The sequence below is a fragment of the Diplotaxodon limnothrissa genome, linkage group LG12 (assembly GCF_057381915.1).
Source record: "Diplotaxodon limnothrissa isolate DT_005_m linkage group LG12, D_limnothrissa_male_GT1.1, whole genome shotgun sequence".
NCBI classification, from domain to species: domain Eukaryota; kingdom Metazoa; phylum Chordata; class Actinopteri; order Cichliformes; family Cichlidae; genus Diplotaxodon; species Diplotaxodon limnothrissa.
In genome coordinates, this window is record NC_140607.1 from 35,887,264 (window position 1) to 35,903,168 (window position 15,905).

The window sequence follows — 15,905 nt, forward strand, 5'->3', positions numbered from 1 at the left end:
TTTTTATTTATTTATTTTTGTTGTTGCTGGGAGTTGGAACCCTATTAGTTAGGTTGCTTAATATTTATGCTAAGTACTCTTTAAAATACCAGAATAGGGAGGATGGTGTAGGTTTGAGTTTATTAGATTGATCAGTATTGCTGAACTATGAAATATTTTTTTTTGCATACAGGTATAACAGAATAGCTTTAGTGTAGTTGTTGTTTTAAACTTGAGTATGAACTTATACAAAATGCAGCAAGATATTTAAAAAACAGTTTTGTTGATTAAAAAACACTATATCGGATTCATATCGGTATCGGCAGATATCCAAATTTATGATATCGGTATCGGACATAAAAAAGTGGTATCGTGCCATCTCTAGTTTACATATGAGGTACTGCCTACATCGACCTTTAAGATTCAGACCTTTAATCATTAATTTGATGAATGATTTTGTGAAATGCTCAGAATTTGAGCCCTAAATGCCAAATGAATGTCTGTCTAGTTGAAGTGAAGAGACAGCTTCTCCTCGATGGTGCTCGGATTGAACCAGGAGCTTTTCTAGTAGGTGCTACATTATCTGGAAATAGCCCTTTCTGCACAATAAAAGGTGTAAAGCAACACACTGAACTTTTTAAAAATGTTTTAACAATTTGAGATTAACTCTTAAACTTATCCAGACTCTAACTTTAGATGTGACTTTAGAGGCTAATGGTGTTTTGATGCTTTGGAATGAGACCTCCTGTAATTGCATCTGCAGAAGTGCTGTATGTCGTTATGATTTTATCTCCGCTGGGACTTGTAACCCTGTTATCGGCTCCTCTTAAAATTCTTGCTTTATTACACAGTTTTGTTGTACTTGATGAAGAGCTCATTCAGGTTCAAAACAATGCAATAAAGGAGGAATTTAAAGGGAGCGCAAAACAGTGTTAAAAACCCATGGGGAGAAAGAAATCAGGTTTTGTGTACTCTGCACCTGAACAAGACAGATGTGTCTGTTTTTCGGTCTCGGCGTACGTTTCCAAACAAGTGAACATTACAAGTGTGACTGAGTCTCACGGTGCAATTATAAGAAAAAAGAAGAAATGTGGGGCAGGTGTTGTACGATAGCGTCAGCACAAGGCTCCTCACGAGTATTTACACCAAAACTTTGAATGCATGCGGATGAAGCTTTCAGTAACTGACTGGAGGTGGGAAAAAAATCCCCCCAGGGAGGCCTGCTGCGACACACTGAGTCCTGGGTGGTCTCGACTTCCTGCCAAGAAATGTCTCTGGCACCTTCCAGACACCTCACACGCTCATTACTTCTGTCAGCTCCCATCTCCTCTGCTTCTTCCCTCAACCCTTCCTTCTATTTTTTCCTCATTAAACAAGTGCTGGTATGAGACTTCAGTCAGCCTAAATCCACCTTAATAGCTTTAATGCAGGCATTCACTGATTTAAAGTCACAATAATTCAGCGTCCCACTTTCCACTGGCGCTCTTTTGTTCTCCAACATACTGTAGACTCTGGATTAATGCACGAATTACAAATTATACACCTAATGGCAACGACGCAGGACAGGAGCTGCATAAATGCATGTAGTGCAATTCCCACAGAGGGCTTGTCCAATAGCTGCTACTGTATACAGTACGCGTGTGGAAGCAGCGTAAAACAAAGCTGCCTGCTGCTGTCTAACCTATTTAAGGATGTTCAACGAGCTTTTGCACTGGGAGGTCTGAAATCCTCCTGACAATATTCATTAAGGTATGAAATCGAGCTGCACAACTGAAGACCGTAATCACATTGTGGTTACTCTCTGCTCACTAACCCACACCTCTCTATTTCTACCCATCATCCCCAGGAGTCCCCGCAGGTCTCCTCCACTCAATAGAGGAGCTCATTTCGGAGCGTATTAGCAATCCCACAGGGTTTTCGCTCACCGAGCCATGGTTTTATTTATTGGCCCAGGACTAGAAATGTTGGGAGACCTTTGAGATAGATACGTCCAATAACAGTTAATAGGGACACTCATGTATAGAGAACTGAGCCTGAGTAATACCAGTTTATTTGTATTCTTTATGCTGCTGCTGCAGAGGATCGATCCATCTATCCTGCATAAACTCTTTAAGAATAACAAAAGAAAAACAGACAAAAGCTTTTCTGTTACCAGTTTATTCAGAACCTAATTTTGACTTTAAAAGCAATTTAGCATTAAAAGCTTTAAGTCCATTAAAACTCAGGCATTAAAAGCTGGAGTAATTTAGTTTAACAACTCTACAAAGCATCTCCGTGCTGGCAAGAAGTCACGAAGTTTATAAGCAAGAAAACACAAACTTAATGTTTTCTTGTCACAGGTTGGAATCGGTATCAGTTTTTTTCTGACATTTATATTAATTGGGCTGAAAAGTTTATTGACCTTTGGAATGAGCGTCATTACTCATAATTAACAGCAATACATTTCCCTTCGCAGTTCGTGAGTAAGTATGTTCCCTCTAACAACAGCTTTTTCAAATCCACACAAAGTCACGCATTCCCATTATTTAGGTGAGACTGGGAGTAGTAGTGCCGCCCCTACCCTATAAATAAATGCATTTATCATTTAGCTAGTCAGTCTTCTTTAGAAAGACCACGTCTTGATCTTGACAGCTTTCCGAATAGTTTAGAGATGCATGGAGATGGCAGGAAAAGCATTTCTAAGATCAGCGTGAGACAGACTTTCTACAATTTGAAGGTATTCTGGAGTCCTGTTACTGTTTCTCGGAGGGAGGCCCTTATCAAAAATGTGAAAAAGAGCACACAAAGAGCAGCAAAACACCTGCAGAAATTTCTTTCCATCAACAAAGCCCACCTGTGTACAGGAGTTCAAAGCAGCAACAACATCAAACCAACAGCAAACCAGGACAACTTATCCAAAGGTACTGCATAAGCACTGTGGAGGTTTCACGAACTGCAACACGAAATATCTGCTTGAAGTTGTTGCTTTAAGAAGACTTCAGTTAATTTTCCCAACTTGTGGTCAAATACTTTTTCTGCTTCACAGAAATTCAAAAGAGTTCACAATTTTACGTGTGCAGTTCTTTTTTTTTTGTGAAATGAAATTGGTTTGTTTAGTTGTTTCCATGTCGCCGTTCAGGTGTTTTCATCTGAAGGTGGGATGGTTCACCAGGTGGGGATGACACACATGAAGGTTGATGCAGGCAAAACATTTGAAACGTCAAGTCTGGCACAATGAAACTGGGAAATGAACACTGAGCAAATGTGTAAAGTTGTGTCCTATGCTTCATTTTTGTGCAGTTTTTCTCATGCACCATTGGAAATTAACTTTGGAACTGAAGACTGTTGTGTTTTAACATGTTTTTTGGCTGTTATTACTATTTTTCTTTTATGTGTGTTAACTGATTGACAGGAGGCAGCATGTGCAGCATAATTCAACACATTCAGATTTTACCGGGTTGATATTACAATAAAAGTTTAAAGCCTAAGATGCAACGATTTTCAAGTAATTTCACTTCCTAATAAATGTTCATACACGATTCAGTTTTCTTCATGTTCTTTTGATGACTAACAGAAAGGAAAGGAGCAAATACAGGAAGAAATATATACGAGTGGAAGCACATTTTGTACTTTTATCTAAAGACTGCAAAACTTTACAAACTTTTCTATCCAATCCCCAGGGGAGATTTAGCCAATGTGCAGCAAAAGATCAGCAGATATCTAATAAAATGCAGGACCTATTATGTCTGTACAATATGTGAGTACATTTGGTGCTCCTGTGCCTCCAGACAATGACTTGCACCTCTTTCCAGACTCTTAGCCACAACTGCAATAACACAACAGCCCTAGAGAGAACTCCCTGCCTCATCAGTCTATGAAATATTCAGACTCAATCCAGTGGAAAATACTCCCAGACAGTTTATCTCAGGCACCAAAAACACCAACTGCATCTTACTGTTAAACTGCTCGCTATTAGCAGCTGGGGAAATCCATCTCTCTTGGTGTTCACGGGTGGATCCCAGTCAAAGCAACATGCTGACCACCGCAATCCAGAAGCCGCTATAGGGCACATGAACTCCTGTGATACTCACAGCGACAGTGTGTTGGGTCGTGCTGATAGGAACCAGGTGGACAGGAAGCCAGGCACTGACTCCTATCGGGGTTCAGCAGGGGCAGCCTGGAGCCGCAGGACTGACAATCCCACCTGCTGGAACAGGTGGCACAGGATGATTGGCAGGCTGCAGGGGAGAGACAGGAGAAAGGGGAACCAGTGGCTGTCAGTCACTTCCAAAATAAATTTTCACTTCACACGTGAGTTGCAAGACTGCTTGTCACATTTTAGTCCTCGCTGCTGTAGTGGAAAGCAAAGGAAAATGGATGTGCAGCTCATTAAAAGGAAACCAAGTAACTCATTAAATCCAGTGAGTGACTTCCCTGACAGGCTGGCTGGGGTCTTCTAAGACTATGCAAAAGTACTGTTGAGATAACTATATTAGGCTACGCCATGATTTTCTAAAAATGGTCTTATTAAAGACTTCAAGCTCCTTAACATCTTTAACTTTAGCACTGACAGTTATTTTGTGCAGTGAAGTGTACCTATACCACGAAAAGATCAACTTTTTGGGATTTCCTTACCTGGGTGATTAAACATGCATTAAGACCATGTATCTGTGAGCGGCACAATGAAACAAGAGCAACGAGAAGAAGGGAAACAAAGCAATGTGGAGGTTTCTGTTGTTTTTAATAGGAAATCTCAACATTATAGAATAAAAAGCAGCTAAATCCTTTTGAAACCACCACAGCCACCCACACAGACACACATAAGTAGAAGAAGAGGAAAAGGAAGAAGAAGAGGAAGTAGAAATATAAAAAGCTAAAGGAAAAAAAGATTCCCAGAAAGATTAAAAGAAGTCTGAGAGGAAGAAGGAAAACGAGTGGGAGAGATAATCTTATCAACAATGTGAGTTCAGACTCACAACTTTATATTCGCCCACATGCACAAAGTAAAACAAAATAAAAGAAGAAGAAACTTAAACAGTGATAACAAACACACAGAAATGATGACTGTGACTGTGTGCAGCGCACCACTGATACAAGCTAAGTGACCAAAAATGTGACACTTAAAGCTAATCAGAAATCAATAATATTTATCATCCTGTACTTAAACTAATGTCGCTTTCAGGATTCCAGCAAACGGCCCAAACGTCTGCTTTTAGTGATGACGTTCACGCTCGCTGATGATCACTTAAACAAGCACATTGATTAGCAGCACCTGGGTGCTACTTACCCTTTTATGGATGGAAACAGTACTGTAGATTTGAAAGCGAGTCCTACCTGCACATACTCGTCCTTCGGCGTAGAAGCCCACTGGACAGACGGACAGGCAGCGGCCGAGATGAAGTAAGGCCTGTGGGTCCCTGCAGCTGTCACAGTGATCAGACGTTCCCGAGCACGACAGGCAGTCTGCGTGGCACTGGACTGTAAACACACATCAAGTTCATTTAACTCAGAGATTTGGATTTCAATAATAACTGTGCATTTTGGGAAAAATCTGGATATTGGATTCCATTTTATTCAAGATTCAAGTTTATTCAGCAACTCTGGACAAATACTGTTGGTGCACGCAGGAGCACTTGGTACTCCACACACATTTTCACATTTAATTTTATGCTAATTATATCTAAAAAAAATTAAAAAGTCCTGTGCACTGACACTCTGCAGAGGCAGACACATTAAACTATGCAAAACCACACACAGAGACACACACACACATACACACAATTTATTTATTTTTTAATAACTTCCATCCATTACATTTGGTTCTACGGTCAGACTGTGTTAGCAGTAGCACATTTTACTCGGTTAACATGTATCCTGTGGAGAGATTTTGAATACCAGTCTGCTGTCTGCCAGCAACTCCACTGGTGCACTTTGTGATCAAGAGTTAAAGTGCTTTCTCTGCCCACTCTGGTTCCCAATTGATCCAGCATTTTCCCAAGTATTTATGAGTGCTAGACTGTTTGATTCATTTGCCAACTAACGGTACTTAAAAGTCACTCTTCACTGTGTAGGCCACTATGTAAACCTAAATATTAGGAGGAAATCTGAAGACCTAAAAACCCGAATAAGCAGATTCTGTAAGTCCAAAAATAGAGACCTGAACAGTAACCCTCTCTACTTTTAATATTGGACTTAAAAATGTCCTTTTTCATGAAGCATACAGGTCTGGTTGCATCAGGTGAGCTTGAATCCTGCATTAGTTACTCTACAACAGACTAAGGCACCTGGGCGCTTCCCATGATGCACTGAGCATTTCTTCTTCACTCGCATCTTTTCACTCTGTCCTTACACACTACTCTGAATTTAGAGTCAAAGTTAAAGTAAACTTTATTGTCATCTCCACTATATACAGTACAGCAGCAGTCCCCAAACTTTTTTGCACCATGGACCGGTTTATGCCCGACAATATTTTCATGGACCGGCCTTTAAGGTGTCGCGGATAAATACAACAAAATAAAACGATGTTCAAAAAAAAGATTTATTCATAACACATGGGAAAAGACCCAGGGAAACCGAGTTAATGATAAAAACTAAAAAAAAAACTAAAAAAAATAACGATAAAAACCCTGAAAACCATTCATTTCACACCCGAGCCTCAACTCTTGCATCCCGGTACCAAACGACTCACAGACCAGTACCGGTCCATGTGCCGGGGGTTGGGGACCACTGCAGTACAGTATATAGAGAGATGAGACGACGTGCTCCAGTTACATCAGTACAAAAAAACAAACAAAAAAAAAAATAAGAAGAGTAAGAAAATAAATATAATAAATATACACTTTTAGTGTATATTTATTTAATCACTGGTTAATATTTAATCTTTGTCGCTCTTCCAGAGTCTTTTATCCTGTCTCCTTCCCCTCACATCCAACCGGCCAGGGCAGACAGCCGCCCCTTCCTGAGCCTGGTTGGTTGGTTCCTGTTAAAAGGGAGTTTTTCCTTCCCACTGTTGCCAAGTGCTTGCCCACATGGGGACATCTGATTGTTGGGGCTTTCTCTGTATTATTGTAATGTCTATACCTTTCTCATAATTTGGCACTCTATAAATAAAATTTAATTCTATTGAATATGTGAACTTGCCTGCTAAAGATACCTAACAGGTTTCCTTTCATGAGTGATGCAACTGTCTGGTTACATTCTGGTATGATTTCACACACTTCCTCCGTGCCTTTGAATGTGATGCCAACAGATACTTTACGACTGTGAGCATGTGATGATTTAGGAGTGCGATGTCTGCTCCATAACCCTTGTTCCAGAGTGCGTCACTCACCCACACCATACAACACATGACACCAACAGCTTTGATAAAAGTGGCACAATTTGATACCCATGAATGAATGAGAAGGTGCTTGTACACCGCTGTGAGGGCTGTGAGTCACGGTTTAAGACAAAATAGTAAGCTCTTGTTTGGGATTGCATCACAAGTCCTGTGAAACTGGAGGTTTTTCACAGGCTATGGGTAAAATGGGTAAGTTTAGGTCTAAAGACTAAAGAGCACTATGTAAGGAAAAAATGACTACGCAAACACCAGCTGGTACAGGCAAAATCAGTACTGATGCTAGACTGATTCCAGCATACTAGCAGTTTTATGTAAAATAAATAAATAAATAAAAGCTGTCTGGCCCCTTTCTGTGTAAAGAGGGCATGCACGCCTTAGAAAACTGGTCTGTTTATCAGTATGCAGAGGGATCCATCAGGCATATGCACCTCATAGATGCTGGTCTCAAGTCAGATGTAATCTCTTTCATTTGACAGTGAAAATGTGTTTCTGCATCTCTTTGGCAAAGTGTTCAGTCTTGCACCCATAAAAATGGACTATAAAACTACCGTCACCCAGAAAATTGTATCAGAAAGTATTAGTAGGATCACAAATTATTTTAAAAAGTATTTGATAAAGTATTTTAAAGTATACTGAGTGTCATTCATTTTACCTACATACATATTTTTCATTGCTCTTTAAGGCTAAATCAAAACACTCATGGCGTAAAAACTGGTAATTTTTTATTTTCTAAAAGAAGTTGTTTTCTTCTGCAGCGACGTTTTCTGTGACACGAAAAAACTGCAGAATCTCATCTTAAAATAAAATTTATATTTAAAACAAACAAACAAAAACTCCCCTCACTGTCCTGTGTTAAAGTTTTGCTACAGCTTTTTATATGCCCAGGTTTCTTCTGGAAAAATACCTGCCCTTTAAAAGCCAAAGCGCAACCTCTTAAAAATGAATACGGCCATCTCCTGAAACTACAGATTCGGGGGAATACAGCAATAATAACACTGTCGTATCTGGATTGCAGAACAAGCAAATGCATGCAGTCTCTTGTTAAACAATAAGCGAGGTTGCTTGCACTTGATTGCACTGTGATTGCTCCATTCATTATGTGAATGCATTGAGTAAATGAAGTGCGTGAAGCTTGAGGAAATGTGACTGAGGGATCTGATTAATGTGACAACTGCAGATGGAAGAGAAAAAGAAGAAAGAAGAAAACACAAGAGAAAGGACAAGAAAAGACTCAAAGCACGAAGAGCTAGAGCAATTGTGAGGACAAGAGAGTGGGACGATAACATGAGAAAAATGAAGATGAGACTTAACGGCCAATAAGGCTGTCAGTAAGCCAGGATCTACTGTTCTATATATCTCTGTCCATCTCTTTTCTTACTCTAGTACCATTCGTTACACCCTCTCCCCGACTTCATTGTCCTTTATAGCTTCTTTCTTTCTCACCCATCCATTTCCTTTCCATCTGCCACTCAGTCTCACTTTTTGACCTCCCTTTTCATCCCACAACTGAAGCTATGTGCAAAAATAAGAGTTTAAGAGAGAGGAAGTCAAGTATGAAAATGGGAGGCTAAGACATTTAGCGGTGCAAGTTCTGGCCCGCTGACGGCTTTACCGACTAATATTGTCACGGTTCTGGGTCGGTTCGACCCAGGATTTGAGTTCTGATGTTTTGGTTATTTTTGAATGATTGTTGTGTTTTTCGGGTGCTATGATGATGATGATGATTATTATTATTATTAGAATTCCATGTTTCTGTTTATTCGCGTTTCAGGATTTATGTCTCGTGTTTAGCATTGAGTTCCATGTGTTATATTCTGTCTGTCTCTCAGTGTCTAGTCTGCGTCCTTGTGTAGCGATCTCTTGTTTCCTGTTTTATTGTGAAGGTCTGCGTCTCATGTGAGTGTATTCAGTTTTACCTCCCTTGTCTCGTCTCGTTAATTACTCCCAGCTGTGTGTAATCTCCCTGTGTTTCTCTGAGTATATTTAAGTCGTGTCTTCTGTTGTTGTAGTCGCTGGTCCGTCTGTGTATCCATCAGATTTCATCCGCGTGTTCTTCCTGCTGTCCGTCATCACTTACCTCCGCCCATCCTTCTTCATGTTCGTGTACTGGTTCATGTTTTGTAGTTTAGTTGTTCCCAGTTCAGATAGTCTGCAGTCCAGTTTACCGTTCTTCTATTTTGTACTTTACTTTCAATAAACCACCTTCACACCTTTAAAAGTGCCTGCGTTTGGATCCTACTTCATTATCTCCACACGGCTCACTTCACTCACCGTGACAAATATGAGTACCAGCCAAGTGTTGATATCTTTATTAAGCTGGGCTCTCCTGTTTTACGAAACTTCTCCATGTATTTGAACATAGTCTCCTGGCAGTTTGTGAAAAACTTGCACAAACAGCCGTGTGTTTGTTTGTGGACACCAGATCTTTTCTTTAGTGGAACACATTTATTTATCACACCTGGTAGAAATCAGTCGGTCTCTAAATACTTGAAGTCCAGTTTAGACCAACTCCAATTACTTCATCTTTGAGCCAACATGGTCAAATCAATCTAAGTGTCTGCACTGATGGGTCCAACTCATTTGAATTTTATCTCTTTGCAGGAGAGATCAACAGTAGACTCCACCCACTGGTTGCCCACTGGTTGCAGTCTGAGTCAGCTGAGAGCCACTTTGCAATTCTGCTGATGTTGGATCTCACGTCAGCCTTTGACACCATTGACCATCGCATCCTACTTGAAAGGCTAAAATACTGGGACGATCTGATATCCTTGTGTTGGTGTTGTTCCCTCGTCATCATAAATAATGTTGTTCAAGGTTCAACATTGCAAGTAACCAATCAGCTTCTGCTGACGTCATCTGCGACCTCGGAAAAAAACAAACGCCTTCAAAAAATCTACTTCACTTGCGAGAAGAGAAACCGCCTCTGTAAGGACAATATGTATAATGCTTACCGTTTATTAAAGGAAAGTATCCTGAAATGCAAAGAATTCAAGTTCCTGGATCGGCGGACAGAAGCGGTTTCTCTTCTCGCAAGTGAAGTAGATTTTTTTAAGGCGGTATTTTTCAAAGGCACAAAAGGGGGACGTCACAACAATGTGATTGGTCACTTGCAATGTTGAACCTGGAAAAACATTTATTATGATGATGTGGGAACAACACCGACACGAGGATATCAGATCATCCAAAATACTGGGTTGGTGTAACTGGATCTGCTTTAGAGTGGTTCTCATCATATCTGTATGAATGTAACTTTTTTGTGGCAGTTTCTAAATACAGGTCATCTTCCACGTCCCTGTACTATGGTGTGCCAAAATGGCTCTGTGCTGGGGCCTTTATTGTTCTTAATATATCTACTTCCCCTCCGGCATGTTTTGAGCCCCTTTGAGGACATTTGCTGCCACTGCTACGCAGACAATATCCAGGTATACATTTCTTTAAGCCCCAAGATGTTTCTAAGCTACAGATTTTGAATGAGTGCTTAGATTCCATTAAAGTTTGGATGGCTGACAACTTAACGAAGGAAAGGCTGAAATCCTTGTATGTGCCCCTGATAGACACATAGCTAAGATAATAAATGCTCTTGGTCCCTTGGCAACATTTGTGAAATCGTCTATCAGGAACCACATCTTTTTAGAATTGCATTTTGTTAACTGTCGTCTGTTTTGTTTTATGCTTTTGGATCTTTTATCTAGAAAGGTGCTATATAAAAAAAGTATTACTTACTTACTTACTTAAATCGCCATCTTGCAGCAACCAAGTCACTACTTATGGAGGAATCTGTGAATTTCTTTTTAAAGTCGATGACGTTCTGCCTTGACTTTGAATGTAAATAGTTCATGTGAATTTTTATATATGCATACGCCAACAGATTTACAGTTGTGAAAACAGACTGACTTGTTCTAATTGCCATTTTATCACCACCTTAACAGACCAAAGTTGCTTTAACCTCCTAGGGCCTGGTGACAACATATGTGGACATCACATTTTGTGTTGTCTAGACCAAAATACTAAATTTTGCTCTACAAGGGCCTGATATCCACTTACGAGGACATTATACTGCCACTGTTCTATTGAAATTTTAAACGAATATCCTCATATGTGGATCTCATTTTTGTCAGAAACAAAAATCAGGTAAAAAAAAATCTGGAAATTCTTTGTTTTTATATTCATCAGGTCCCAATATGCCCAAATATCAAAGACAAATTAAAAATGCATGCCGTGGAAGAGTTGAGGTCTTAGGAGGTTAAAGATGGCAACTGACTGTGAGCAACCAAACGCAACGAGATTGCAAATTTATTGGTCACGGTCACACTTCTTTGGTTGAAGCCAGAGTTATGGGCTCAAATTGTGGTCATAAATATATTGTACTTGTAAATCAGGATTTGTATGTGTAAAAAGAATTTGTGTGTGTAAAAAAAGATTTGTGTGTGGACTTAGCCAACAAATACGTGTGAAACTCTGCACTCAAGTTTCAAGTTACAAGTACGAATTTTGACCCTATTTTCCTTCCTTTCATCTGATTGGCCAATGTCATGTCAATCACAAATTTAACAATCCAATCAGAGAAGAGATGGGTTTGGCTATTGGAGGGGTGATTTATGGAGCATCAGGTCATGGCAGAATAAATGCCCTTTTACATGCCAGCCCAGCGTTTTCCTTTAGTGCTGTGGAAATGACAGTCTTCACTAGTGGGGATAGTTACAAAGCTTTCTTCGTTATGAATTAGCGATACATGTTTTTATTGAACATTTGAAGATAAAAAAAAAAAAAAACAGAAACTCAAACTCTGAGTTTCTGTTCAGAAAAAGGTCAGAGATAGAAACGACAAGGAACCCCACAGAGCTCAGCAGCCAGTGCAACAAATTCTGGATCCTTGGCTTTTAGTTAGCAATTAGCAAAAAAAAAAAAAAGCGCCCCTCCGACAGCCAAACCCATCTATTCTCTGATTGGATTGTTAAATTTGTGATTGACATGACATTGACCAATCAGATGAAAGGAAGAAAAATAGCTCTCGCGCTGTACTTTAATTTTCTCACAAGCGTGACGAGCCAGAGTCCCTGAGGCACAAAATTAAAAAACTGCAGCATTGATTAACAGTTGTATTAAAACAACTGATCCAGAGGTGTGGATCCAGGCGCACTTAACCATACAACACCGCCCCGATAATGACAAACACCTAATGAGAAAAGCCTCACTCTGGAAAACTGCAGATGTGTTAATATTAGACACGGTTGTTGTTGTGCTGTTGCTTTATAAAAGTGTAAGAGGGCAAAAAAATAACTGCCAATTTTACTGTTTGTACAAGCTTGACCTCCACCTGAGGCTGGTCATGTGCCATAGCCTGGAAAATAAGCCAACTTGCCAACATTACAGACATTTGGCTGATGAGTTTTAGTCATTTCACACCCTGACACACACTAAAAAGGCAGTGCCTCACTGTAATCCACCTAACTCTGCCAACTTTCAATCATAAGACTCTTTATTTAAGACAATAAAGCTCCAAATGGCATCAGATTAATTCAACCGTTCCTAATTTTGATAATCAAAACCGATTAAGCAATGATAAGGTGGTGATTAAGAGGTTTAAAAAGTACTTGTTTAGTAGAAAGAAAATAGATTTTAGGTGAAACTGCTCAAAACAACGTTTATATTTTTCTTTTTAAGTAAATGGGTCAAGATTTCTGAAGAGACACTTAAGTTGATTTTTTTTTTTTTGAATCTGTACAGCTGATATCTCCAAAACTTTGCAACTCGCACCAAAATAACTTAAACGGCTTGATAGCACCAGAAGAAAATAAAACATTTTATTTTGGGGTAAACAGCTCTTTTAATGGTGTGCTTATTTATGTAGCATCCATGCAGTTATTAATCATCTCAGCCCCTGTAAGGAGTCACGTCACAGTAGGCCTTGGGAGAGTTTTTCAAACAATAATATAAGGTTACATACTGTAAATGCTTTCTGATATTAGGGGTGGGGGGAAAAATCGATACTGTGTAGTATCGTGATATTTTGTTTGCTAATAATGTATCGATACAGGGACAGCAGAAATCGATATTTTGTTACAAAAACGTTTTTGTGGACTGAAACATGCTCCGACTTCAGAGCATGTTGATCAGCTCCTTTTTCTGAGCAAGAATCCTGACATTCCTTCAAGTCCAAATGTGTTTAACTCTTTATTTGGCAGCAATAAACATGTTTTATTTTAATTAAGTTTAAAACTTTTTTATTTAATGTAAAATTATATTTTGTTTTAATTTACTTTCAAATTCTTCAGTTGCTGAATGGGCTGCATAGTTTTCACAAATTGCATAGTTTAGAATAGCTATAATTGTACCAGATGGTTGCATTCAGTTAAGTTGGACTAGACTGTAATACAAACTGTTCAGTTTGTCAACAATAAAACTGACTGAAATGAGAGAAAGACTGAGTGTGAGACTTTGTTATTAGATAAAATGAATATTGATAAAGTTTAACTTTATGTACAGAATCTGAATATCGCAAAATATTTTTAAAAAATTGCAATAATATCGTATCGTGCGTTCAGTATTGTGATAATATCGTATCGTGGGATGTATGGTGATTCCCACCTGTATCTGATATATATATATATTTTTTGATTGATTACATTATTTATTTTTCTTTGGCAAACACAAAAACATGATTAGTAATTTATCAGTGTTGCTTCCACACAGCTGTGCTGAGGTTTATCTGGAAACTGTTTCAGGATTTTTTGTCTGTATTTAGGTTTTTGGATTCTTGGTGAATATGTACAGTATGTCTGTTTTTCACTGTTATTCTAGGGTTTGAAGTTTTGATTTTTGTGTTTGGATTCCTGATTTAATTGTTTTATTGGTTTTAATTCTGTTACTGATATTTGGTGAATCTTGTAAAAGCACAACAAGGGACAAGGGTTGGAAATTAGCAACAGCTCTAAACCCTGAGCAGCACATCAATGATCCAAACTATGTTAAACTGAAATGACTTCATGTACCATGTTTGAATCTGGTTCATGATTTCTTTATTGTTTTAAACGTCAGTTTGATTTCTTGTGACATTGTTGAGTCTTTGATTTCTGTTTTTACGTCACGTTTTTTTGGGTAAAAGACGTTGTTTCGTGATCCTGTGTTTTCAGTATTGTTTAAGTAGGTTGAGCTTTAGCTTTATTGGATTGTTTGAGTTTTGATAGTTCACAGTTCGAGTGCTAGTGTTTGTTATGTCTTGTGTGTTTGGTTCCCTCAGTGTTACCCTGTCTGTTCCCTCTGATTCTGTTTCTTTGATGACTGAGTCTTCTTGTCTCCATGTTTAGTTTTTGTCTTTTGTTTATTTCCTTTCCCAGCCGGCCCGCGGTGTACAAACGGTTCAGTCTCCCTCTTTTTCCTTGTCAAATTGTTTGTCTATGCTCTCTGCTTCCTGTTTTCTGTAATTCCCCGTTAACTTTTTGGATTGTTGTTTTGTGTACTGACTCACTGGCTTTGCAAACAGCCAATAAATATCTTGCTTTTGTCTAACACTGACTGCCTTTGTGTCCTGCATTTTGGTCCTGCTTTACACTCCACCTCACAACAGTAATGGGCCATGACTGAGGCTCAGGTGGATACACAGTTTTAAGAAAAAGAACTGTTCATGTTTAGGCTGTATCATTACTCTGTCAATGTTAGGCAATAAAACACCAAGTGAGCCATAAAATAACAGGCTAATGTTATCTGGTAACCCCAATTTAACAATGAAATTTGTTACAGTGTGAGATTTACTGTAGGAGTACAGGAAACAGAGTTATCTAATTAGTTTATATTATCTTCACATGCTTAGAAACGGCTCGAAACATATTTTAAAATATTTAATTAAAATATTAAGTTAAGGAAACGCTCACTTAGGACTGATCCTATTTCGCGGTGACAAAATGAATGGGACCGAACGTAATGTGTGACTCTAACAGTGTCTCACATTTTCGTATATTATTACAAACATTATAAATGCATGAGATTATAATACAATTATTAATGTGTCCAAGCTGAGACGAACAGTTAGGCTGCAGGCTCCTCACTGAAGGAGTCACAAAGGAGATTTTTATCTCAAAACTATCACGGCGTCCTTGCCGTGTATTAACCTGTATGCAGCCCCACACAGGTTAACACACCTATGGCATCATATTCGAAAGTTAGGAAAATAGATTTTACTGCTAAGTATGAAACTTTGAAACGTATTTCATCAATTTCAAATAACTCATCTGGGTCAGATCAAAGCAAAATAAGAAGCTGACATCTTTCCCCATGAGACCTGAACACTGCACGACTTCTGGTTATGCCCCTCAGGTATGAACTGCCCAATCAGAAAAGAGGCTACGGACCTCTGGGCCGGTGTACAGCCATGATTAATAGGCTTAAAGGATGATTTACAGTTCCAGCAAAAAATGAGAGCGAATGAAAGAAAATGAGGTTGTGATCTTTTTTCCCCCTTTTCTATTTTTAGCCACAAACCGAACTCATTTGGGATGTTCAGATCACTGGCAGGGAGGAAAAAGGAGCCAGGGTTAATAACCGAACACGTGACATGTGAATTTATCACATCGGCATGTTAATTTAGTGAGCTAACCTTGTTTAAATCAGT

General features: G+C 39.0%; 1 protein-coding gene across 1 annotated transcript in view; it reads right to left on the bottom strand.

Moving 5' to 3' along the window:
- Window positions 1-15,905, bottom strand: part of fras1 (Fraser extracellular matrix complex subunit 1) — a 302,138-nt gene that overhangs the window by 159,259 nt on the left and 126,974 nt on the right. The window contains exons 12-13 of the mRNA XM_085367553.1: window positions 5,293-5,436; window positions 4,050-4,196 (exon numbers count right to left, since the gene is read on the bottom strand). Coding sequence (XP_085223679.1) covers window positions 4,050-4,196; window positions 5,293-5,436 — 291 coding nt within the window. The remainder of the gene's footprint in view (window positions 1-4,049; window positions 4,197-5,292; window positions 5,437-15,905) is intronic.